At 31.6% G+C, this 26,667-nt stretch overlaps 3 protein-coding genes across 11 annotated transcripts; all 3 read right to left on the reverse strand.

Moving 5' to 3' along the window:
• Nucleotides 1-194: 194 nt before the first annotated feature.
• LOC105166183 (cytosolic sulfotransferase 15) lies at nt 195-1,930 on the reverse strand. Its single transcript, XM_011085437.3, has one exon. The coding sequence runs from the start codon at nt 1,314-1,316 to the stop codon at nt 333-335; it is 984 nt and encodes a 327-aa protein (XP_011083739.1). The 5' UTR covers nt 1,317-1,930; the 3' UTR covers nt 195-332.
• A 2,980-nt stretch (nt 1,931-4,910) lies between these two features.
• LOC105166184 (Pentatricopeptide repeat (PPR) superfamily protein) lies at nt 4,911-12,317 on the reverse strand. Of its 8 annotated transcripts, none has more exons than XM_088882825.1 (11): nt 9,617-12,317; nt 9,414-9,486; nt 9,240-9,302; nt 8,807-8,942; nt 8,630-8,707; nt 8,209-8,290; nt 7,980-8,087; nt 6,468-6,645; nt 6,245-6,358; nt 6,092-6,150; nt 4,911-5,421 (listed from the first exon to the last, which is right to left on the reverse strand). In XM_088882825.1, the coding sequence occupies exons 1-2, from the start codon at nt 12,207-12,209 to the stop codon at nt 9,467-9,469; spliced, it is 2,613 nt and encodes an 870-aa protein (XP_088738951.1). In that variant the 5' UTR covers nt 12,210-12,317; the 3' UTR covers nt 4,911-5,421; nt 6,092-6,150; nt 6,245-6,358; nt 6,468-6,645; nt 7,980-8,087; nt 8,209-8,290; nt 8,630-8,707; nt 8,807-8,942; nt 9,240-9,302; nt 9,414-9,466. The 8 variants fall into 8 exon arrangements, with proteins under 8 accessions (XP_088738951.1, XP_088738950.1, XP_088738946.1 ...); XM_088882824.1 differs by having other exon boundaries at nt 8,807-8,945; XM_088882820.1 differs by lacking the exons at nt 9,240-9,302; nt 9,414-9,486 and adding an exon at nt 5,518-5,958 and having other exon boundaries at nt 8,807-8,945.
• Nucleotides 12,318-13,863: 1,546 nt separating this feature from the next.
• On the reverse strand, nt 13,864-20,190 carry LOC105166187 (vacuolar lysine transporter YPQ1). 2 transcript variants are annotated; one of them, XM_011085442.3, is made up of 12 exons: nt 19,647-20,187; nt 19,511-19,553; nt 17,810-17,836; nt 17,496-17,591; nt 17,297-17,400; nt 16,422-16,608; nt 16,066-16,158; nt 15,837-15,932; nt 14,862-14,882; nt 14,541-14,599; nt 14,318-14,408; nt 13,864-14,198 (listed from the first exon to the last, which is right to left on the reverse strand). In XM_011085442.3, the coding sequence occupies exons 1-12, from the start codon at nt 19,880-19,882 to the stop codon at nt 14,106-14,108; spliced, it is 1,146 nt and encodes a 381-aa protein (XP_011083744.1). In that variant the 5' UTR covers nt 19,883-20,187; the 3' UTR covers nt 13,864-14,105. The 2 variants fall into 2 exon arrangements, with proteins under 2 accessions (XP_011083744.1, XP_020551103.1); XM_020695444.2 differs by lacking the exon at nt 14,862-14,882 and having other exon boundaries at nt 19,647-20,190.
• Nucleotides 20,191-26,667: the final 6,477 nt, after the last annotated feature.

The raw sequence follows: 26,667 nt of genomic DNA on the forward strand, positions 1-26,667 counted from the left end.
TGGGAAGATAATTTAGACTTGAAAACATAAAAGATTAAATATTTGCTGCTTTATTTATTTCTTAATTACAGGACTAAATATGTTGAAACTTTGATTGTTGGATAATTAAATACTCAAATTTTTCACTAGAAAAAAGATTAAAAATTACATATAATACCTTTATAATTACGGGACGAAAAATGAAATTTGCCGACTAAAATATAACACACCTCAGCTTTTATTTGATTAAACGACACTTTGAAGCAAGATGAGCAAAGATAACAAAAGAGAGAAAAAAACCATGCAAAAAAGATAAAAGAAAATACAGCTTTAAAAAGGATCGAGCAACTGATTCAAGGCTTGATGTACGTATCCAGCTTCAATCCACTTCCACTCAACTTCACATCCACAACTTCCTTCATTCTTTCAGCCATGGCAGGACTGAGATGGTTTCTCCAGTCTCCAATCTCACCTTTCCTGAAAAACGAACTGTTGGCAATATTTCCGTGATGGATTTCGGTCTTGTTGGTTTCCAAGTTCTTGAGCTTTTCAAAACTGCACAGGTCAGATATCTCTCTGATCAACCCTCTTTTCTCTTCCTCATCCGAGAATGGCAATCCAAGGAACTCAGCAATCTTCTTTACATGCGAAACGCTATCCCTTTTCATATCCTCGTATTGCAGAAATAACACCCTGTCCGGATTTTCCAGGCTTGCTCTCCAGTATCCAAGAATATGGTCCCAGAAAGGCCCGAAAGCATGCTCACCTTTGCAGAACATGTCAAAAGCCTGGTCGAGAGGGAGGGGCTCGCAATCGGGAACTGTACGGATTTTCAGTAAGAACTCCCGCTCAGAAATGAACTGGTCTAATGGATTTCTTGATACGTAGACAATCTTAGAGGTAGAACCAATCATGGAACTCGAGAGCACTTGGAGAGGCAGGTGTGTGGAGAAGACTCCGGGCTGAGGTAGGTTTCCAGAATCAGGGTTGTCGTGATCAGCAAAGTAGGAGCACTCCAAGGATAAGACAAGTTTGTGGGGATTGGTGGTGAGAAGGGGGCTCTGATCAATGGGAAAACGGTCCCGGTTGACGATAGAAAAGAGAAGGGCTTTCAGCAAGGTGGTTCCAGCTTTAGGCAAAGATGCCAGCACAATACTATTGTCGTGGGGTTTGAAGTTTTTCTGCAGAGATAGCAGCGGTCGGAATACAAAAGTTGGACACCAAAGCCCCTGGTAAAGGCACAATGGCGTGCCATCGAAATTACGTTGTTGTTCTAAAGTCTGTAGCAACAACTCTTCAGTGGTCTCATCCTTTGAGAGCTCAGCTGATTTCTCCATATAGAGAGAGAGAGAGAGAGAGAGAGAGAGAGAGAGAGAGAGAGAGTCAAGAAGAGAAATGAGAGATGATTCATTTCAAAGTTATGCAGCGAATGTTAAATAACAATTTCGAGTGTGTTAATTAATTAACATGGAGATTGGTGAAATTGATGCAGCACACATGTGACACCATTTATTAGTTCAACTAGTCTGCACGTCGTGCTTTTATATTAAGGCATAAAAGAAGTGGGAAAAATAAAATGATGAATAATTTAATGTTAAAATATAGGATCTTGAGAGATCATCATCCTTTTCACTTGGTTAACATTAATTGATGATCCCCCATGAGGGTACTAAAAAACAATGGCGTGAAGTGTGTGGACCTTATTTTTAATTCAAGTTTGTTAAATTTTAGGGGTAATTACACTCTTTTTTTTTTAGGTTTAGTATAATTACACGTAAAACTTTTGTGGTTTGAGAAATTACATGTAGCACCCCTGATGTTTGCTTGTAACACCCCTGAGATTTGGAAAATTACATGTAACAATAAGTCCCTCAATTAGCCAAAATTCACTAAATTTGTCGATATTAACAAAAAAAAAAATGAATGAGAATTGATATTTATTTTCGATTGACTGAATACTGACTTACTGCAAATCAAACAAACTCTTTTCGAACTAAATTACCCTTATAATGGTAAATATATACTTCTTCTTCACATGCATTAACGTACGACGACGTATGAGAGTATTTTGGTAATAAGAAGATTTATTTGACCTGTAATAAACAAGTAATAATTCAATCGGGGATTAATATAGATTTTTTTTCTAATATTTTTATTAATATCAAACTACCGGAGGGACGTATTTGTTAGACGAAAATAAACCTCAAGATTATTAAATATAATTTTTCAAACCACATAGATTTTAAGTATAATTATCCAAATGTTACGATTAAAATAAGTCAAATGATTATGAATTATTTCTCTATAGGGTAACAATAATAGCGACAAATCTGATGCAAATCATTGATTAGCATATCGTCCATTGTCATCTCTTATTGCTTTAATTCTAGATGATTATAATGTGGATACTTTTAAATTGGAGAGAGTTGGGTTAGTGAGAGAAACGTGGTGTGGAAATTGTGGAGCAATAGAGAAAAAATGGAGAAAGTCGATCCAAACAAAAAATTAAAAAGAAAATCCATGGCAGGAGAAAAAAATATTAGAAGGATACAAGAATTTTTTTTGTTCATTTAGAGAAAATAGAAACTTATCAATATAAATATTTAGTTATAATTTTAATATTTGTCACTGATTATATATATATTTAATGACAAGAGTATTTATTCTGTCGCAATAATGAATTTTGAAGTTTTAGTGGAGACAATTATTTTGTAAAAATTATAATTAGCAATAATTCTTTTTTAATTGTAGTTGCTCGTAGGATATTTTTTCAGTTTCATCTGATCTGAATAGGACAAAAAAAAATTTGTTTGTGGAAAAATTAATAATTCTTATTGTAAGAAAAAATATTTTATCAACTATAATTGTTATTATTTTATCTCCAAATCAGTCTTACACTCACAAAAATATCTTATCTCAATCAAACGTTTTTCTGTGAGCAATTACAGCCTAAACAATTCAAATCTCGAGGTATAAAGAGAACCATTGAATTGGTTGAGTCTGAAAAATACTTGGCTAAGTCCATTAATTAATGACGTCTTGATTGTCATAGTTAGATGGTATTCTTGTGCCAAAAATGTAAATTTTTTATTTACAACAGTTACAAAATATTTGAAAAGCTAAATTCACGTACTTATTAATATTTTCAATAATAATAATTTTAAATCACTTATTAGGGTCAATTACATTTTATTATTCGAACAATAACAGCTTTTATATTTTGACATCTAAATCTTTTTTTTTTGTTCACTTACCATTCAATTTTATAAAATTTTGCACTTTGCCATTTATAACTGTTTTTCAACCAAGTTTTTTATTGAAAAAACATCACATGCAGTACACATGTGATAATTTAAGGGTTATGTGATGTGATATTTTTCACATATGCACAACATGTGATGTTTTTCCTGCAAAAAAAATCAACAAAACAATGATCATATATGCCAACTGCAAATTTCGCAAAGTTGAGATGGTAAATTGACAAAAAAAAAATATATATTTCCATGGCAAAGTTCGATGACAAATTATTGGTGGAGGAAATCGGCTCTATGGTTATAATACGAGACCATACCCAAATTTGTAATAATTGTATGGTCCCACCTATATTCACTTTCTGACTGTGCAATACTGTACACAGTTCGTGAATGTCCTGCATATATAGAAAATACAATAATGACACAGTATTACTTATAGCATCAGAACATAATATTCCACCAATAATGCGCAAAGCACATATTCATGCCTCCTGCAATGCATCCCACGTGCCTAGCAACCAATCATGCGAGGCAGAGAGCGTTATTCGCAAATGTTTAAAAAAAACCCTCATCCAATTGAAACCCTAAAGATTAATAGCAATAATCTTGTCACTATTGAATAGTCCACTTTATATCTATTCCCATAATAAAATTGCTTTCAATCGGAAGAGCTCAAATGAGGGCAAACTCCTAAAGGGTAGCCGTCGCCTAACCAACTGAAGAATAAAAAGTATGAATTTGGGGTCTCCATCTTTCACTAACGCGCAACAAGATATTAGTCAATTTCTTATGACCATGCTGAATAACACCTAAAAAGCACATATTCCATGACACTTGTAGAACACGACTGTAGCATGAAACAAGTTGAAAAACCCAAAAAGTAGAAATATTTACCACATCGTACATTTAAGGTTATGTCGTCGCCTACAGGTACATCTTCAGATCGATAAGTTAACTGCCCATTAAAATTTTGCTAGGGAAATGTTTTGGCTCAAGGAAGTTTGCTTGTGGTCCTTTCCCCCTACGAAGGCAACATTTTATAGAACCAAAATTTGGTGTTTCAAACAAAGTTGGTGTTTGGTGTTTGAAACACCAAATTAGTTACATGCACCCGTCCAATCAGACAGACACGTGCATGTCTTCTTTATGCATGCATCCAATAAGATTGGACACATGCATGTTTTTTTTAAGATTCGTGCCAAAATCGGGATTCAAAATCCGATTTTGACGCCTTTTAGCCTGTATTAACATGCATACATTTGATTGGCATGCATGGGTTTGATCAGTCAAACTCATGCATCCCCCCCTTTTTCTTTTATCAGTCGTGTAAAAATTGAGATTAACTTTTATTTTCTTGAAACTGTGTCAAAACCGAAATCCAAGATCCCGGTTCTGTATAGTATAATTTTTTTAGAAAAAATTATGTCATAATCGGGTTGAAAATACCGATTCTGCCTATATTTCAAATACTTTGAAAACACACCCATTTAATAAATGATTTTCCCTTAAACGTCCCTAGTAAATGGAATGAAAGGGTAGCCACGCTAAGCCATTTTATAAAGGCCTACTATAATGAACAGCTAGCTGCTCTATTCTTTTGTCATTTTTTTGTTCTGTTTTTTCTTTTTTTTTTTTTTTTTTTGAATTAGGAATGAAATCACAGCATTACATTAAATATATCAAGAAATCGGTCAATACATCAAATAATCTTCAATAACAATTAAAATAGAATGAACGATGAGATTAGTATGTAAAAGTAGGAATGGCACTTCAACTGCTGTTAGCACTGTGGGTTAGGCAACTACCCAAGCTCTTTTTTTCTTTGTTCTTTTTTAAAAGAGAATCAAATCTGATTCCAAACTCTGCTCTTAGGACTCGAATCCCAACCGCCCACAAACTTTTTTCACTATAATTCACCAATTCCAACAAAGACAATCTACGTGAAACATTGCATCGTACTCTTGTGCACCAAGGAAAAAGAAGAAGCTTCTCATGTAATCATGTATTCACATGCATACCGGAATCGAGTATGGAAGAACGTCTTCAGTGATTCCGTTTGCAATAAGAATTTCTGAGGATCTCCGTAGCTGCATTATTTTCCTAAGTTGCATTTGTTGTCTTGCATTCAGTACATCAAGATAACTTCCAACTGCACAGGTTTCTTTTCTTCTTCATTTTGCAGAATATTCTGCAAAAATAAGCACAACAGAAAATGAAATACTACAAACTGATCGGTGTGTAATCATTAGTAGGATCACAAATATGGAAGATATAAGAACATTACACAGTGTGTCTCATCTTCGACCAAATTATTCCTACAGAAGAATTATGGATATCACAGAAAATAATGAGAGGACTAGTAGTTACACCAGAACAACAAAGGGAATTTAACAAATGAAAGAGATTTTCCACGGCACTGTTGCACTGTATTGCCAACAAATGCACCAATCAGTGAAATATTGCTCATCCAAAGTTTTAATTTTTAACAAGGGTCAGGGTTTCATATTCAGATTGCGAGGCAATTAGATTAGACATATTTCATCAGGAAGTTTTATCATGATTATTATAGGGGTCAAAATCATATGGTGAAGGGAAAGCAGCAACAGGGGACGAACTTTTGATGTTAGTTACTATTTGACATGTATAGAATCTGAGATTCCAACCACATACTAGCGAGGAACTGACAGATAACCTGCTTCAACATCTTGTCTGAGAGTTCGATAACCTTCAGAGAAGAAGGGGAAGGTGAGGGTAAAAAGAATAAAAAGAGAAGATATGGGAAATCACATGCTGGTTTGTCAATCTATAGGAAAAGATATGAGAAAAAAATGAATGGGGATAAGTTGTGAGAAAAGTACCATTAAGTCGCACACAAGCATGCATCATGTCATGCGCCAATACCAATCAAGTCAGTAACCTGAATGCGTTAAACAATCAGGATAGGGATAGTGGAGTCAAAACTAAAACCAAGATAATCTTCCAATAAGCTCATAATAGAAAAATTAAAGTACCTTGGAAGACCACATAAAATGAGGATTGCAGTCACTTCACAATGGTGAGTTAATTATAAGGCTCCATTTTCATGGCAATTACTTGATTCCTCCTGTCCATGGTCGCCTCAATATCTGGTGATTCAGAAGGTGAATAAGAGTATTAGATTAAGCCAAAATCATATACTGCAACTTTCCGAAGAGAGAAGACAAGAAAATTAAAAATGGTAGCAGAAGCCCTTACACTGCTGACTGTTTGTTCCTCAGCGAGACAGAGACCTGGAGTTTCAGGCATGTGATGATGCTCCTGGCGAGAAAAGTATTCCATCGTAGAGTTCCATCATGCTCATGACTTGGACAGTATTCCTGGGACCATAAAGTATGTACCCTATGCTAATAAGACCAGCTGCATTTATCGGGATCTGTGGAGTGGAGGGGGAAAGAAAAATTAAACCTTCTCAACGGAACGAGATAAGAAACAAGTATTTTCACTCAGAAAGTAGTACAAAGATGGAAAAGATACGATATGAAATGCTGATCTACCAGTGGAGGATTCACAAATTAAGAGGGCACCAGAACTCAAAGTAATAGGCCTACTCACATACTTAAGGCAGCATAGCATTCAACATATAGGTCAACACATTAGTCCTCTATTTCATCCCAAAAGTCATCATGTTGGAAATATAGCTCTTATTAGTAGATGGTTAACAGTATATTTTTTTATGCTTTTTCAAATTTTTAAACTATTAACTTAGGAAGTCCAGAAATTCACCATATATCCAACATACTTGAAAAGAGCATTGTCAACTAATGTTACCTCAATCCCCAAACTTGGTTATCAGCGGCAACCATCCCTCATAGCCCTCAACCAGGGGCATCTTGCACGCCATTAGTTCATATTACTATATCCTGACTGATAATTCTCTTATTTAAAATGGATTCTAAACCGCTGGTGATTGTAAAAAGTATTTAAATTGACTGGGTTAAACAGATTTTTGCACAGGAACTGAAATTTTAAATTCACAAATTACATAGTTTAAACAAATTCTAAAGAGTATAGTTAGTCCATTACCTTGTTGATTACACACGTTGCTTACTTGGACTTATCAACCCTTTGAATGCAATGAAATTATAGACTGTGATTGCATTACAAATTTCATTCCTAGACTTACCAAAATTTCATCCTGGACACCATTTCTAACCTTCCTAGTCCCAAGTAAACACATTCCTGGGTACCAAACCCCTATTTTTTATGTATTTTGTCATATCACTACTCATGCTATTAAACTTATCTTCTGAAATGCTAGGGGATAATTCCCTCATTTATAAACAATAATGACAAGGGCTACACTTTTCCAGGACTCAAAAGACACGTTGCCTTGTACCTACCAAGTTAACTCAGCATCTTGATTTTGGCAATATGTCAAGGATAAACTATCTTCATATTCGAAATAAAGATTTATTTTTTTCCTTTACATTGTGTATTTTGTTAGTTTTTTCTTGACCATGTGCAGCCAATGACCAAATCATTTCGACCTCTGGAAATCATAAAACTTGTAAAACAATATCTTTGTCTAGTGGCTAAAAATCCATTGATATTCAAAATTATGGAATGTGGCTCCCAAATGCCACACGTTACAAATTAGTGAACACGTGAAATTTGAGACTTGTGACGAGGTCCCGAGGAGAATAAGAGGTTATGCAAGATAGGTTTTAGAGACTACAACTTCGATTTTTGATTGCATGAAATACTTACAAAGTGATTGCAGATATCAATTTTTTTTGCATGATATGACTTCTTGCATTGAGTGCATCAAGATAACTTCCAACTGCAGATCTTTCCTTCTTCATTTTGAAGAATATTCTGCAAAGATAAGCAAAAGGGAAAAATGAAATACTACAATTCAGTATTTCACCGATTGGTGTGAAGTAGGATCACACATATGGAAGAAGAGAGTTATATTTGGAATAAAATCAAGCAATACCATTACACAATGCGTCACATCTTCGAGCATCAAGAGCGTATCTTATCTTTGTCACATACCACCAAAGTGTTCCTACAGAAGACTTTGGATATGACAGAAAATAATGAGAGGACTAGTAGTTACACCAGAACAACAGAAAGTCAAATAACAAAAAATTGACCAAAAATAAGGAAAATTTAACAAAAGAAAAGAGAGAGATTATCAAGGCACTGTTGCACTGTGTTTGCCAACAAATACACCAAACCAGTGCTCAACCAAAGTTCTAATTAACAAGGGTCAGGATTTCATATTCAGATGCGAGGCAATTACATTAGATATATTTCACCAGGAAGTTTTATCATCATTACTCTAGGAGTCAAAATCATAGATAAGATAATCAAAATATATCTATGAGAACTGGGAATTGTAATTCAAAATAAACCTGCTGAACTCTAGCTTCTTGTGAGTTGAGTATAACATTGTCTCATAAGCAGATATGTGGCTTCCCCTGAAAATAACACTATTCCAAGATAATAAGTCCCAAAGCATAAAACACTGGTAAAATGAGTCATATAATCCAAAAATATTTTTGACATGGATCTACCAATAGTATTTGTACCTTTGGCAAATGTTCATCAAGTCGTTGGTCTAGAGTCGACCTTTGTCTGAACCTCAGGAGAAAAGAAGCAAACTCTTTAGGTGTTCTTTCCTTGTTCTGAGGAGGATATTGGTTCATAACTTCCCGACTTGATAGCCTTCTGTGGTTGACAATTATAATGTTTGTCAAATATAAGAGTTAGCATTTCGTTTATTTATTTATTTTTATGTTTTTTGGGGAGGGTGGTGGCCCTTCCATTAAAATAACTAGTGAAATTCATCCGCATCATATATACTCAACGAAGCCCATCTAATGAAACGACGACTCTGTGAGGAAAGAGAAGTAACATACATGATCCAAAGACTATGTTATAGATTTCAATCCCTTCAGTTTGTTCTCTGAAAATACAGCTACTGAATAAAGACTCTATAAGCAGGAAAGAGAAGTAACATACATGAGTCAAAAGACTATGTTATGGATTTCAATCCCTTCAGTTTGTTCTCTGAAAATACAGCTACTGAAGAAGATATTATTCCCCATTTCAATCATACGCCGGAGGTGAAAGTTTCATGTTGCGCTTGACAATGGGCAAAAGATGACCAAAATCTTGAGCTTGCTGTCAACTTACCTTCTTTTTTAACAGAGAGCAATTGAATAAGCAGCATTATATTTTAGCATCTATCATGCACCAACAGCTTCAGCTGCATATGCGACATAATTATAATGTACAGATAAGAGATCCCATAAGCATGCAAATGTAAGGAATGTCAAAAATATTATAAACATTAATGTATTATCTGAAACTGGTGACTACTTGAAAATCCATATCACCTTCAAACGGTCTGCAATATCTTGTAAACTCATTCTGAAATCCTGCTTTGTGCATTTCATCACAAAGTTTCAGGTATTCTTCCACATTGCCCTGCTGTGAGAAACTACTGAGAAATGCAGAATAGGTTTTCGCTGAAGGAGCAAACCCTTCCTTTGTCATTCTCCCCATGAGCTTAAGGGCCTCATTGATTCTACCATTCTTACAGCATCCATGAATCAAAGTATTATAGGTGATGATGTTTGGAACTAAACCCTTGGAGTGAAGTTTATGCAAAAGCCTTAGTGCACGATCAAGGTTTCCAGATTTACATAAGCCATCTATAAGAGCATTATATGTAACTATATTTGGAGAAAGACCCTTTTCCAGCATCTCATCCCGTAAGAGAAAAGCTTCATCGACGGCTCCAGATATGGAAGCACTATGAATAAGAGCAGAGTAAGTGAACTCATCTGGATTGAAGCCCCTTTGCGACAGATCACGGATAATTTTTCTTGCGTCGCTAGTCTTCCCACATTTGCATAACACAGCTATGACTACATTATACAGAATGTTGTTGGGAATGATATATCTTTGAGTACTTTCATCCAGAGAATTTGCAATTTTCTGTGTTTCTTTCTGGATGGCATTGAAGTTAAAACAATTATAGAAAGGTTTAAGGTTTGGGATTGCATCTAAATCTACCATTTTCTGCAGTAACATGTTTGCATCATCATTCTGACCAAGTTTGTTCAGTCCGCTGATAATTGTACTACATACATAAACATTTGGGACAATTCCTTTTCCCCTCATCTCAAAGTACACATCAAAAGCTTTCTTCAGGTTTCCTTCTTTTAACCAACCAGTGATAAGGGCTCCATAGGTAATAATATTAGGGCTTAGTCCTTTTGCATGAATCTCAGAAAGCATGTCAGGTATTTTGTTTGATTTCTTTGCTCTAAATAATCCGTTAATAATCGAATTATACATTTCAATGGAAGCAGGAACTCCCTCTATATCCATGCTATCTTTAATTTCGAAAGCTCTTTGAACATCTCCAACTCTACAATACCCATCAATTAAGGTTCTATTAGTTACCTCATCTGGTGAGCAACCCAGTTCCTTCATCCTTAAAAGAGTTTGCTCCACTTCTATCATCTTTCCCATTTTACATAATCCATCAAGCATTGTGTTGAGTAGAATCGTACTTGTTGTATAGCCTTTCGCTAGAACATGTCTCCACAACATCAAAGCCCTATCAGATTCTCCCCTCCTGAAAAGACCATGGAGAAGGGTACTAAATCCAACCTCATCAGGAACAAAACCTCTCTTGAGCATCAACTGCCAAAGACGCAAAGCATCATCCACATCACCATACTCGCATAGACCCTTTAGAAGGGTATTATAAGTTACATTTGTTGGATGTACACCACCCCTGGTCATCTGATGACAAAACTTGAGAGCGTCATCTATCAATCCTCTTTTACAATAACCATCCAACAGCGTATTGTAGCTATAACCATCTGGCTTAAAGTTCCCTTCAACCATACTCATCATAACTTGCTCTGCTTCACGAAGTTGACCAAGTTTGCAATAACCGTCAATCAAAGAATTGTAAATGAACAAATTCATACCCAAACCTAGACCCAACATCTCATTCTTAATTCCCAAAGCATCATCCATTCTTCCAGCACGACAAAGTCCACAAATTAAAACTCCATACACCTTGTCATCCAGAACCAGAGTGTCTCCTTTCTCTTCCTTCATTCGTGTAAATACTCCATATGCTTGATCAATTTTCCCAGTCTTACAATAACCTTTGATCAACAATGTGAAGGTAACCACATTTTTGGAAGTTCCTCGTTGACTCATTAAACCCAACACTTTTTCCACCCCCTCCATATCCCCATTCTCAACATACCCATTGATCAAACTATTATAGCCCACAACATTCAGTTCCAATCCCATCCTCTCCAAGCCTTCCACAAACTCCACTGCTTTAGCAACCCGACCATCCTTACAGTAGGCGTCCACCACTATTGCACAAGTATACACATCCAGAGCAACTCCAACTCTGATCATTTGGTTGTAAACACAGCTAACCGCATGAAAATCCTTACTTCTCACTAAACTACTCAAAAGTCCATTACAAGACCGCAAGCTCGGCAAGCGACCACACTTAGGCATATTATCAAACAAGTACAGGGCATTTTTAACCAACCTCTTCTCCACATACGCTTTCAACATCATGTCAAAAACAGTTCCAGAAAACTTAAATTCCCTATAAACAGTAACCAATTCATCGAAAACCAAAGCAACCGGAAGACGGTTGCCTTCCGTGATATCCACAAGGCCACGTAGATAGAACCGTGCTTCATCAAACATTCGGGCATTAGATAAAATGTGGATGATCTTGACGTAGGATTTGAAATGGGGTCTAAAGTAATTCTGCTTGCAGGCAAGGTTGAAAAAATGAAGGGCGGAAACGGCGTGTAGCTTGAGATCCTTTAGTACGGCGTCCACAAGCTGATCTGAGAAGGTGAAGCCAAGGCTTTTGAGGGCGTCAAAGCGCCGTAGGATTAAGAGGCGGCTGATTTGGGCGGGCAGATTTACCATATCGTCTTCTCCTCGCGGTGGTGTCCGGTGGGCATCTCAATTATTTGAGTGTTCGCCTGAAACTACTGAGAGCAGTGGCGGATTAGCAGCCAGCGTTATATATGTTCTCATTTTCAATTTCAGTTTTTTATGTGTAATTTCAATTTTGTAAAATATGTATAAATAAATATTTATTTATTTTAACTAATTACCGATTTCTGCGAGCATATAAAAAAAATTATGAGATAATAAAAAAGAATTATGAAATGAATAAATTATAATAAATATGAAGAAATAAGATAAGAAAAAAATGTGAAGGAGTGGGCAGTTAAAATTGATAAATTATATATAGTCCTTTGGACGATATGGATTAAAATATTTAAATAGTCCGTTGAAGTTGTCCCACGTGTATTTTGAATATAGTAATTGGTTTTTAGATTAAAATAAATATAAATGAACTCCTAATTTGATTATAGCATCCCTGCATGTCACACTAGATATAACTTTGATGATGAATTTTAATATTTATTTTTTCAACAAACTGTATGTTACAAAACATGTTTAGATTTATTTAAAAATAATTATTGATCTATGATAAATTATACAGGTCGACGATGAATTTGATATGAGCAATAAGGTGAAACTAAATAATTAGATTTGAAGTGAATAATATAGGTCGAATACCATTAATGTCTTAGTCTAGTGGTTAAGATTAAGATTGAGGTTCCATAAACAAATTCGTGTCATGGATTTGAGTTTCAATGGATGTGTGAGTATTTTAAAAGGGGTTTGGCAAAGTTTATTTGAAATATTTTATAAGTCTGTATATTTTTATAAGATGTTTTAAAAATTTAAAGAATTTAAATTTTATTTTCGAAATAAACTCTTAAAATATTTAGATAAATAGATGTTAGAGTATTGGCATAATATACAAAATAAATGTAGAAATTAGTTTTTATACCGGATTTTATTATTAATGTCATTTTAGCATTTGATTAATATAACTGACTCAATCGATACCTGTCGTTCACCATTAATATCATTTTAATACCCAATTGATCTTTTTTATTAATTTTTTCTATTGTTTTTTTACCCTTAGATTTTAAAATTAAAAATTATAAATATATTTTCTAAAAAAATCATAAATATTATCCTCGTATTTTATTTTTATTTGGTTATCAAGATTTTCTTTTTTATTATTTTTGGTATTTTTACTATATCTATTTTTATAAAAAAAATATTATTAGATAACTTATATAATAGTCAAGTTTTAATGAACATAATAAAGTTATAGGATATAAGTATTTGTATTCATCGTCAAACGTATTTGTTTGCATTTAATTAAGATATTAAAATTTGATTGCAAAAAATTTAATTCAAAAGCTTAAATTTTATATTATAAATTCTCAAAAATTAAAATAAGAAATGAATTTTGCAAGGTTTCAATGTGTCTAGGATTTTGTTCTGTATAGCTAATTATTATCTTATAAATATCAATTTTAACTTTACTATATATATATATATATATACCCCTTTTAGTACCCTTTTTTTTTTTTTATCCAAATTCGTCTTTTTCGGGCAGAGACCTACAAAAATTTCAGACACATTGCTACCCTAATTGAAAATCTTACAATTACTTCCCTTAAGAAATTAAATACAGAAAAATGACATAACGTCTAACCAGAAAAATTCAATTCTACTCATTTAAATTTGTACCCACATAAGTTATAAATTGTTGAATCTATACAATACATGACAAATTTCAATACCATATAAGTCTTACAAATCCACACGAACGACATAGTGAACCCCCTTACAATTATGTGGATTCTCATATCGTTACAATCATCCTAATAAATTTTTCTCTTGGAATTCTTATACATACAAATCGCAACCACGCTTTTATAGTAACTTCACTCAAGCTGGTTTATCTGCTTCAACATAGTTGCCATAGTACTCCTCGCGTTTCTTCAGCTTCACGTACTTGTAGAAAATGTACTGAAGAATGATCTGTCAATCGGGTTAAGTAGCAAGAAATATTTTTTTTAAAAAAATAATAATAAACAAATAAAGGAAGCAGGCAGAGTAAGTCTAGCCTGTGACTAGTGGTTGTACACCAGAAAGGATACAAAGAGATCCAGCCCCACACACACGATTGCATCCAGCAACCAAGGCATGTTTGCTTTGATCATCCTCCATTCAGCATTTCTCACTAATATGCTGCATTTATTCACTCAAAATATGTTATAAAAAACATGTCAAATATATGGGGACTCCGAAAAGCTCCCTCACTTTTAGGTGGTTTTTATTAAACAAAAAAGTGATGAGAAAGAGACAAGATATGAAGCATACCTTCCAGTATATGTAGCATTTGCGACGAGGGCAAAAACAAACATTAAAGGGTTTAGGCCCTGAGATTGATTAAAAGTATTAGAAATTATTAAGCATCAAGCGCGAGAATATATAAGTTATTCAAGAGAAAATTCTAACTCAAATCAGATTGACTGAATCTGAATCAATTATATGACAGCCACAATACACTTTTGTATGATTGGTGTACAGCTCAGGTCACATGACAAGTGTATCACGTTTGCCCTACAATTAATTTGGTTCGGCCAAACCTGAATTGGGTCAGAATTTTCCTTATTCAAAATAAAAGTCTGATGAGTTTACCTCCACGCTTCCCCTTTTGATCTGCAGAAGGGAAGAGTATAACCGTATATTACTACAATACTTATGAAATTATTCCTAATGTTTATGTTTAAATTTAAGGGCAATTGCATCGACTCCCCATTAAATTAAGTCTAATTGCAATAACACCCCCTCAAATTTCCAAAAATATAAGTATATATACCCTTTGAAATTGTTATTATAATTTGCATCAACACCCTCTTAGATTAAAAAAACTTACAGAAACAACTCAGAATAAATTCCATTGGCACCTCGTTAGGAGGGGTATTTGTATACTTGTAATAATATATAATGTTTGTATAATTAAATCTAATTTAATGAGATGTCGACGTGTAATATACTTAAATTAATTATTGGAAATTAGTGCCAGTGCAATTGATTTAACAAATAAATCATTACTTTGGCATATAATGGAAAGTTACTATCTATGATGTATTGACACGAACACGACGACAGTTATATATAATATTCTTTTGTGAGAAAAATGCAATTTGTCCCTCTATGATATTGTAAATGAGCAAATTCCCCCTATAAAAAAAAGTAACAATTTACTCCTTTTGTGTTTTTTAAAATGCAACAATTTACACCCATAAACGCTCATAAAATTTAAATAGGCAATAAAAAAAATATCGAGATAAAACATAAAGTAAGCAAGTTTCCATCTAAATTCTTAACAGAAAATAAATGGTTTAAAAAATATACACAACCAATTTATTTTCAAAGTATGCAATGAAAAACTTCTAATTATCCAAATTAATTAAATCATCATATCCAAATTAGTTACATTATTATGATCATCTCTCGATTTTTTAGTAATTTTATCCCAAAACTTTTAGTTTGTAAAATGCAAATTATTTTTTCTTTATTTGGTCCAAAACATGTGTTTAAGCCGTGTTCATATTCGACACTGCGCTAAATAATTTTTTAGAGTTTAAGAAGGGAGAAAACATAACTCACATTCAACCAGATTTGTGGGATTCGACCCCCCATATAAATAGCTGCCATCAACCATCCCAGCCATTGTCCATATGCATTTTCAGAAAATTCATGTTCCTGTTCATTAAAAAAAATTAATTATTTTCACGGATAATTAAGTCGATATATAATTATAATATTAACTTCCAATTAATTATAAATCCAAATAAAATTGTTAATTAATTAAAAAGCCGACAAACGTTAATTAAACCTGCAGTAGCGGCTGTGCCACGAGGGCTCGTCTCAAAGCCTCACTCAAGCGCGGAAGATTTGCTGTAGCAGCTACAAATGTTCCATACTTCACCTGTACAATATTATTATTATTATTATTATTATTTCCAAATTTATTACACACTACAAGACACTTTCATTTATCAATGTAATAAGAAATTATAGTTCAAATCAGTTTCGAACGAATTTTAAGCCAATACTATATATAGTAGGTGCATTATATTTGTCATGTCGTTAGTACACGGTTCAAGAAAAATAACTGATCACATAATGAATGGCTGATTCGATTTGAATAAAAAAAATATCCGTAATGTAGCATATGATTTTTGAAATTACTTGACGAGGAATTTGACGAGGCTGAGTGGCAGTTTTATTGGAGGGAGGAGGTGGAAAAATTGATTCGTTGTCGTCGTCTTCGTCAGACGACGAGTGGGAGTGGTGATCCAACGCAGGAGGGCCGCTCCTAGCTTTTATGTAACACTGGGTTGGGGGAGTGTCGCTCCCTGCCAAAGATCTTGCTGACCTGCATTTCATAAATATATAGATATTTGTTACAATTAATTTTATGGATGTTTATAAATTTTTAAACAACGATAGGATATTTATAATTATAAAAAATATTAAAAAATCCGTTATAATTTATCATATATATATATGTCAAAAATTAATTTTGAAATAACATATAGATATTGATAGGGGTTAAAAAGTGTAAAACCCTCCATATGATGATTTTACCCCAAAAAGATCAAACATTTATCAAATAGGATAAAGATCCAAATATTTTAAATCGAATGGTGTGCAATCCAACCCGACCAACCTAAAAACTCTAAATGATGACCATTGATCCCTCAACATCTAAGCGCTCTCTGAGCAACACGTGGCACCATACAAGTTCTGACAATTGGTCCTCTATAAATACCATTGCACTATCTGACAAGGTATAGATGAATTACTTTGAGATCTAATTCTGCAACCCTGTTATAACCTAAACAAATTCTGACTTAGGCATTCGAGAGTTTTAGTTGAGGACCACCTCAGTAAGTCTGACAAATTATTTTATAAGCCAACCCATCATCCAACTCGAGGATGTCTAGTGATCCCACCTGACTCAACTCGTTATGTTATCACTAATCTCGACCCCAATCAAATATATAGTTTATGCTTTTTATTCATGAAAGACTATTTCAATCATGTAACTTTAACATTCTTACATGAAGTAAAAATCCCTTCGACGAGGAACCTCGATCGGAGCATTTGTGCTAGCTGTTCCTCCATGGTGAAGCTTACGTTGTAGGGGTTCAGTCTCCTCTTTAACCTGTCGGGAAAACAAAGAAAGGGAAAAAAATAAAAAGTAGTACAAGTTACAATGCCAGAAAAATAATTAAATAAATTAATTATCTAAATTATTACCATGTTTGCTTCTTTTTGGCTACGTTTCCACCACTGACGAAAATGGTTGTAGTATACGCATTGCAACGCTAATATGATTGTAACTGTTGTATAGAGCTATAGGGGAAAAAAATAAATAAATAAAACTATTAGATAAATAAATAAATAAATTTTTAATCACACATTCGTATCATACACTGATGTTCATATTCATTCGTGCATTGTAAGTGGTCCCACGTTTAAATCATAATTACTAATTTGGAAACAAACACTTGTCAATCATGGGTGAATGTGAGACGAAAGCATGATAGAACATCGATATCGGTAGAACTTACCAGGGCAGTGTAGAATTGGGTGGGTAACTGCATCGGATCAAACAAATATATAGATGTTAGAATCACATTCTGAATTTGTATTTAATGTTCTAGATGATGTATTAATGCATTTTATTAAAAAAAAAAAAAAAGGTTGCCTAAGTTCAAAATTGGAGCTAAGGCTGCAATTGTTTGAGAATTTATCCATCTTTGAATAGAAAGAATGAGATGATTTGATTGGGGTGGAAATTTTTTTTCTAAATTGTGTTTGGGGATTAATAAAAGTATAATGATGAATTTTTCTAAAAAAAAAGACTTTTTTTTAAAAAAAAAAAGCAATGGATAATTTTCATTCGAATTAGACCTGGTCAAACCAAATCAATTATAAGAATACACTTAGTATGTGATTGATTATTTTCTCAATTATACATTAACTATATAATAAAAAAATTAAATTTTTTATATAATTAATTTAGATCCGACTAAACTGATTTGAAATAAAAAGAATTTCATCCCCCCAACTATATTTAAAGACAATGATCCGAGGGGAACCATTCAAATTTGGTGCTCAAACTACCATGTGTCATTAATCTTCAAACTCTCCCCCAAGGTTAATCCTCACTAATTTTTTTTATTTATAATGATAAAAAAATGACAAATTATAATTAGCTTGTTTGATGTTTGATATCATATTATATTATTTAAAACAGAAACCAACTAATGTTTTTATCTCTCTCCCCTATTTCATATAAAGTGGATAAATTAGTTTTGAACTAACCGTGCAACGTATAGGGCAAATACATGCTAGTTTGATATAATAACAAATACCTCATCGTTATTTGAAAAATTATGAGTACCTCACTAATTTTAACCTTCATCCAACAACTAATCCATTTCGTTAACTTTTGTTAGATTTCTATCTATTTTTTATGATAAAATAGCAAAAATGCCCTTATGGAGAATGAACTAATTTTACTTCTTTTTACAATTTCTAAAAAAATATTTATGGACTAGGAGGGCAAGGGCAAGAAGGAAATTTGATCTCATCAGCTTTTTGTTTTTACACTTTTTATTTAAACTTTTTTTTTTAAAAAAAAGTAGCAAGGGCATAAAAAAGTGGACATTTTTAGACATTTATCCGAGGAATATTACATAATATCATCAAATATTAGGGTATTGATTATTTTCCAAGTACTGAAAGAGTATTTATAATTATATTCATAACAAATAATTTATTTAATTAAAATATTTTAGTATAATTGAATACATAACAAACCTCAGTTCGAAAAACTTCCATTACCCTAAAATTATTTTCACGCAACAAATTTAAATTTGGACTTCATACAACAAATAAATCATTCATGACAGTGAGCACATACTTCTAAAACTAAAAATGTGAAATTTCAACCAAAATAGATAATACCTTGTGCACGCACGTCCCATGAGGATAAAATGGTCTATTGCAAGCTACATAAGGATTCATAACAAGCTAGCAAATGAAAAATTCTTTCATGGAATCGGACCAATTACAGAGTAAGTGTATTATTATTTTTAAATTATATACTAATCACATAAAAAGTGCATTACACTTATTATATAATTGGTTCAAATTTGACCGAGTAGGATAAAAGATTTACAACGCAGTCGACAAAGGAGAGAAAAATGTAGTTACATGAACAAGAAGAAGAAGAAGAAGAAGAAGAGTTGAGATGAGTTAATTACCGTAGCCGGTTCAAGAATGCAGCCCACAAGATTGAAAACATCGCTGCAAAAACATCAATCATAGTAACTTCTCAACGGACTGTTTACCTTAACTACACCTAAAATACTTGGTACTGTTACAAAATCTAACACTGACCCGATTATCCAAGTGGAAAGAAATGCTAGAGACACGCCGGTGGCGGATTTGCTGGTGAAGTTGGTAATAATCTGGGGGATTTCTGCAACTGACCAGCAAACCAAACTTGCTATCCCCAGAGCGAATGAGATTTGATCGTTGAGGTTGCAGAGACAGTCTTTGAACACCTCTTCTATCCATCGCATACAAGGTTTTCTCTCAACCCTGCAGTAAGACAGCTTCAACCCCCCCTTCATTATTGGTATGTTGTATATATGTATCCCCTTGTACCCATATATATAAATGAGGAGCACTCAAATCTGCAATGTTATTGGTGCATTGGTGCGGAGTCTGCACCGTTCATCTCTGATATACGAAATGTTTAAGAAACCAAGAAAGGGGTTAATTACACTTCGATCCCTCCAAAAATATAAAAATTGTAATTTTTCCCCAAAGAATCTTTAGGAGTTATGCTTTCCTTCCCGCTGAGAATTGTCCGTTTACAATCCTGCTCCTTCCATCAAGATTTGGAGGAAAAATGCTGATATCAACAGAAGAAATTACAAAACTTCTTATATATCCCTCATTCATTTATTGAAAAGATACCTAGTAATATCTGTATATTTGTAAGAGGATAAATATAATATATATAAAATAAAAAATAGTGTAATTGTATTAAAATATGTTTCTACACTATTTCTATTGGATAAAAAGTAGTCATCAATCAATGAAAGAACTAATCATATTGTCACTAACGTATACGTAATGTTGAAATGAGGTGTAAAATTAAATTATATATTTTTTTTTACGTAATCAACATTTTTGGTCCAAATCCTAATATAAATGATACAGTTGTAAATAGATAACTCTTAAAGGGGGTACAAGTGTAATTTCAAGAGTTTTATGGTAGAATCCGTGTTCTAAAGAAAGTCTATTTAAGTGTAATTAACTCTATAAAAAAAGAGTATAAATAGCATACAAAAATACTCTATTCGTAAACTCAAATAGAATAAGTGCTCAAATTCTTATTTTATCTTGTTTAAAAAAATAAAAAAGAAAAATTTAAATATAATAACGTACATTGATGAATTGCAGTACATAATATAATATAAACGAAATTTACAAGAGAAAAAAAATTACGTAATTCAAATAAAAGAACGGAAGGGAAATTAAATTACCTCCTACCTAATTTTCTTGAAACTTGAGGAAATAAATTTGATACAAAATCTAATTTTTGTAATTTTATTATAATTTCCTAATAATTATATAGCGATATATTACTATTTACAACTCAAAAGGATATTATAAATAAATTCATATTTTTCATCTTTCCTAAATAGATACCACCTACCCTAGTTGTGTGGTATCAACCTGGACCTCTTGTCTAGTTCATTCAGACTATGAAGATGTCTTTTTTGCCATAAAAGATTTGTGAGCAGCAGCATATTCTACTGCATCTCACTTCATATGCGGTTTTTTACATAGTACCTGCAATTATTTATGGTTGTCCGGAAATTTTTTAATTTGGATTAGATTTGGCCAGATCGATGTCAATTATATGATAAATTTAATATACTGATTATGTGTTTGATTTACAATTAAAAAAAAAAAGACCATATAACAAATATGATATACAACGGTCTTGATTTATATAAGAATTTTTTACGATTATTCTAGCTTTGTAACGATCACATGATTACTGTCCCAAGACAACCAAGAGATTAATGAGGTAATGAAATGGTGGAGTGAGTGATTTTTTGGACACATTTTAGCGGGATTATATGTCTTGTAGCTTCAAAGAAACCTAAAATAAAATAGTCAAATTGGAAAAGGAAAGGGTATAATTTCAATCAAGAAAAATAAAATAGTTTTTGTTTTAAATGAAAGTGATGAATTATTATTCTTTTCTAAATGAGTTTATTACAATTATCAATATTAAATATGAATATTTGACAATTACCACAAACAATAACAATCATGTACTATTCATTAATATCAAATAACTATATTTAATTAACACATATTATTAAAGTATAATAATATTTCCAATGTTGGTAGAGTTTGAACTTAATACTTTTGAGTTATGGGGCCTCAACTTCATCAGTTGTGATAGGCATCATTAACAAGAAGTACAAAGTACGTAGTTAATGACCATAACTACACATATTGACACTTCTTAAGGTTATGTCTAATGACACAAACACGTCTTGTCTTGTACAAAGTTACAAGTACATCCATTGACATCATAGTTGTGATTACAGGTACACCCCTCTTCAATAGTGAAACTTTACACAAACACCCATTGGACACGTTGCATTAACAGTACCCCATTAGGGAGTGGATCTGTAATTTTATAAAAAATATGGGTATTTGTATAATTAAGTCTAACCTCGCTCGTGAGGTATCGATGTAATTTACCTTAATGAAAATTTATTTCACCCACCCTCAATTTTTTTATATATATATGTTTTCTCAAATAATATGTTTGGCAAATAAATATGGCTCTTCAAGATTGAAAAGGTCCACAAGAGATAGATAGGGACGGTTTATTTGTTCCTTCTCAGTATTTAAGATGATTATTGCCAGTTATATCTTCAAGGATAGAATTGAAACCTAAAATCGAAAACAGGACACTTGTCAGTATAGTGGTGTCAAATACCTCTTTCGTGAAATATTTTTCATGAGAATTTAATTTTATTATATTAGATTAATTTTAAATATTAAAAATATTATTATATTTAACATGTGATTAATTATTAGATTATAAATCAATTACATTACAAGTATTATTTTATTTATCTAGAAAGAAAAAAATCGCTTTTCATTCGTTACGAGCACCAATTTTATTTATAATAGTAGTCGTTTGCATATTATAAAAGTAGTTGATGATAATATATATGTTGATTGATACGTAGTATTGAAATTTATAATATAATTATAATTGATTTATTAAAAATATATATATTTGGGTAAATTATAGTTACTTTCTCTAAAATATAGCATAATTATAAATACCTCCATCAAATAAAAATTAAGTATGTAGTCCTTAGATGGTGAAGTAAAAATGTACTATTTTACGCTTGCTGATTTTTTAAAAAAAATATAATATTTGAAAAAAAGTGGAAAAAAATATGATGGTGGGTTAAGTAAAAAATTCATTAATGAGAATTTTAGTTCATAATGTTTTATAAAATTATAATCCATAACGACACTTTAGGTAGTTCATTATAAAAATTGAATAAAAATCTAAAGGAATGATCTCGTTATTACACGGATATTAAAATCAGGGGGTATAGTAATTATGCAAAACTTTAGCGGAAGCGACTGTAATTTACTCTATATATTTTTCTGTTTTTGTCGACCATTGTGATTTCTTTTACAGTATGATTCATTACATCATTCACTATATTCAAATTGCAGTAAAACCTCTATAAATTAATAACCTTGGGACTATGATATTTTATTAATTTAGAGAGATATTAATTTTTCTATAAATTAATATTTTGTTAATTAAAAGAGAGACTTTTAAAATTCCGCAAATTTAGTAAATATGTACTTAAAATAAATGAATTCATATATTTCCACTGATTATATTCATGCATCAATCAATTTTTTGTAATTAATTAAATATATTCATGTATAATATCAATTCATTTTATACAATTAACTATTATATTCATAGATGCATGTATCAATTCATTGGAATTACTTAAACATACATATTTTACATTAATTCGTTGCACTTAAATAACTATTATAGTCAATTAAATATATTCATGTTATGATGAATGAAACATATACTATATAAATCTCAATATGAAAATAAAATAATTCATAACACCTAACCATGTCTTCTCATCTAAAAGACATCGCAAAATCATCCATGAATGATCCAATGCGTAAAGCATTACAGACTTCATAATTGAGCAAATTACCATAATATTTATAATTATAATATTTATGAATTATTAATTTAGAGTTTTAATGTGACCTAATATTTATAAAGGAATTTTTTGAAAAATTATTATCTTATTATCTTATTGAATTTGATGATTTTTTACAAAGGCCCAAATCGGATTTTATTATTTTAGAGAGTTTATTAATTTATAAAGTATTAATTTATAGAGGTTTTACTGTAAAAGATTGCTTCAACACACTAATTTTTCAAATCAACAAATACGTTGAAATAAGAAAAAAATATTTTAATATTTTTGTTGAGATTAAATTCAGGAGATGGCGACATGGTGAGGCTAACGTTTGCAAATGTGATGCTCATAATTTAGTCATGTATTTTTGGCATTTTTGCATATATAGCAAGGCTAAATTCATAATTATAATACAACTGATACAAATACATAGACAGATCACATTGTAATTAATCTCGGGCATCCAAACCTAGTACAGTAATTGACAGCTGACGACAATCCTACCCAACACGTGTAAGATCTCAATTTTGATACCACAATGAACTAAATAAATTGGTAAAGCTTCAATTTAGGTTTATGTAGAAATGGGTTTCAACTCGTACTACATCATTATTAGGGTTAATTATATTTAAATTTTTTCTAAAATATAAAATTATAATTACATTTCCTTTGAAAATAGTGATTTACACATCTTTCGCTACGGTTTGAACAAAAAATGTTGACATTAGCAAAAAAAATTACTAAATTTTTAATTTTACCCCTCATTTAATATAAATTTTGTACATTCTATTTATCCTTTTATAATTAGAAAAATATATTTGAGATTGTTAAATGAAGGAAAGAATTCTTTTTTTTTTTTTTTATAACGTTAGCATTTTTCTTCCAAACTTTATAGAATGGGGTTAGGTGTAAATAGAAAATTTTTTAAAATAGTGCAAGTGTAATTTCAAAATTTTTTGAAGAAAAGTATAATTTTATACTTTTAAAGGGGTTTAAGTGTAGTTAGTCCTAATTATTACATATAAATAGATAAAATGAAAATGATTTTATTATTTTAAATGATTAGTAAGATTTTAAAATACTACAAATTTGATGGAGGAAAAGATTAATTTAAAAAAGGAAAGGTTGATATTCCCGAAAATAGTACATTATATAATTAATTGATATTCCATTATTAAGTAATTAAATATAATATGATAAGTAGCATGATTATCTCTATTTAATGAAATATAAAAATCAATCCAGGTTCAAGGAAATAATGTATGAAACTTAGAAATATGTCCAGGTTCAAAGTGATGATGTAGCGGTTATTAGGAAAATGACTCTAATGAACAAAGTCCAAAAAGGAGTCCAAATTCAAGAAGAAAATGCGACATAATCTATGCCCATCATCAATGCCACAATGCATGATCGACTACAATATAAACTCTACCAGAAGGAAGCGAAGAGAATGGGCGCGGGGGTAAATCATATTCCGATTAATAAAAGTTTAGTTGATCTCATTCTGATTAAGAAATTCAGTACAAATTCACAACCTACGTTGTTGTTGTTGTTATTATTATTATTATTATTATTAATGAAATTTTACAAACAAAAACTTTTATATATTCTAAACTAAACTATAATCAATTGAAATTTTAATGAAACGTATGCCTATATCATGTATATATATATATATATATATAGATATGTTTATCGTTCAAGAAACCACGCAAGCAATGGGGATATGCATGAGGGGATAAGCCAAAAATTGGTGGTGAATATGATACGTTGGAGAAGTTGCAAAACGCCAAGGACTATGAAACGCACTACTTTAAATAATATGATTGAGATTTGACAATGACCAAAGGAACGCCATCGATGCGCAGCATATCCTATCCTTACTTGGATGCACCTATTTATTATATTATATGGATAATTATATTTATATTTTTTTATCTATAATCAATTTATACAAATTATTTTATTTTTTTTGAATAATTATACATATATTCATCAAAACATGTCAGTACCATTTGCACATTAACTATTCTTTTTTTAAAAAAAAAACTACACGTACACTCCCCAAAAACGTGAACATTATTACACAAACTACTCTTATTTTTTTACTATAAGGGACGGTTTTTGTGATTATGCAAAAGGTACGGGTGGTTTGTGCAGACAAACCATAGGTTATGAGTGTATATAATTATTTATATATTTTAGAATTAATTACACTTAGATGTCTTTTGTATTTCATGAAAAATTAGACAATTTCTCTTTTTTTAGGAAAAATACGAAACCAAGAGAGTTGCGTAAGAAAATGAAATTAAAAAACCTTAACTTTTTTCATTATTACAATGGAAAAGTGTACAAATATGAAAAGTCATTAAAAGCTAATCATGATACGAGAATGGACAGTATTTGTTGGAGATGAGCTCTAAAAAATTTTTAAATTATCAAATTATTTCAAACCCTTTGTTTCAGTTTAACTAATACTTATTTGAAGTTTATGATCCCATTATTATGATTATTTAATTGTGATTTTTTTATGAAGTCTATTCAGTATTTACCATTCCAATTTTATATTTATGACTCATTTAATCGACTGTGTGATTTTTTTTTTATAATGAGTACTGAGATAGCGTTTTTCATGAGTTCTAAAAATATTTTGTACTCCCACAAAGCTCTAGAGTTCCTAGAGTCATGATCAGCCACTAAAACTTGCACGTATAGAAACAATTATAGAGCTTTAGGATAAAGACAAGTGTCGCGGCTCTCCACCAATTCAACTTTTCTAATTTCAAACTTCTTTTAAAATTTTATTTCATCACTTTATATACTGTGATAATTGATTGTACTGATATCTTATATTTTAACATACATGTTTGAGATAATATAAATAGAATTCACATACATATTTAGAGTTGTGATAAATAAAAGGACCAATATTTGAAATCATCGGAATAGAAAACTCTTATTGTTATCATCCTTTCCATTTTCAGTAGTTCTGAGAGTACGACACGAAATGAACTCCAGGGTTTCTTCGTCTAATTCAATTAAATAAATACCCACTTCTGTTTCCAAAAATAAAAATAAAAAATAAATTCTCAATCCCATATTACTTAATTTTGATT

This window comes from Sesamum indicum, linkage group LG7 (genome assembly GCF_026168435.1).
Source record: "Sesamum indicum cultivar Baizhima isolate 11 linkage group LG7, ASM2616843v1, whole genome shotgun sequence".
NCBI classification, from domain to species: domain Eukaryota; kingdom Viridiplantae; phylum Streptophyta; class Magnoliopsida; order Lamiales; family Pedaliaceae; genus Sesamum; species Sesamum indicum.

Bases quoted from the DNA above. Each gene is read 5' to 3' on its own strand.
- LOC105166183 (XM_011085437.3), bottom strand. From the start codon at position 1,316: ATGGAGAAATCAGCTGAGCTCTCAAAGGATGAGACCACTGAAGAGTTG.
- LOC105166184 (XM_088882819.1), bottom strand. From the start codon at position 12,209: ATGGTAAATCTGCCCGCCCAAATCAGCCGCCTCTTAATCCTACGGCGC. The intron at 8,946-9,616 runs GTGATATGGATT...TGTCAACCACAG, and splicing joins ATATTGCAGACCGTTTGAAG to AAGGCTATCAAGTCGGGAAG.
- LOC105166187 (XM_011085442.3), bottom strand. From the start codon at position 19,882: ATGAAGGGGGGGTTGAAGCTGTCTTACTGCAGGGTTGAGAGAAAACCT. The intron at 14,409-14,540 runs GTATGCTTCATA...GAATAAATGCAG, and splicing joins AATGCTACATATACTGGAAG to CATATTAGTGAGAAATGCTG. The intron at 14,199-14,317 runs GTATCCTTTCTG...CCCGATTGACAG, and splicing joins GTGTGGGGCTGGATCTCTTT to ATCATTCTTCAGTACATTTT.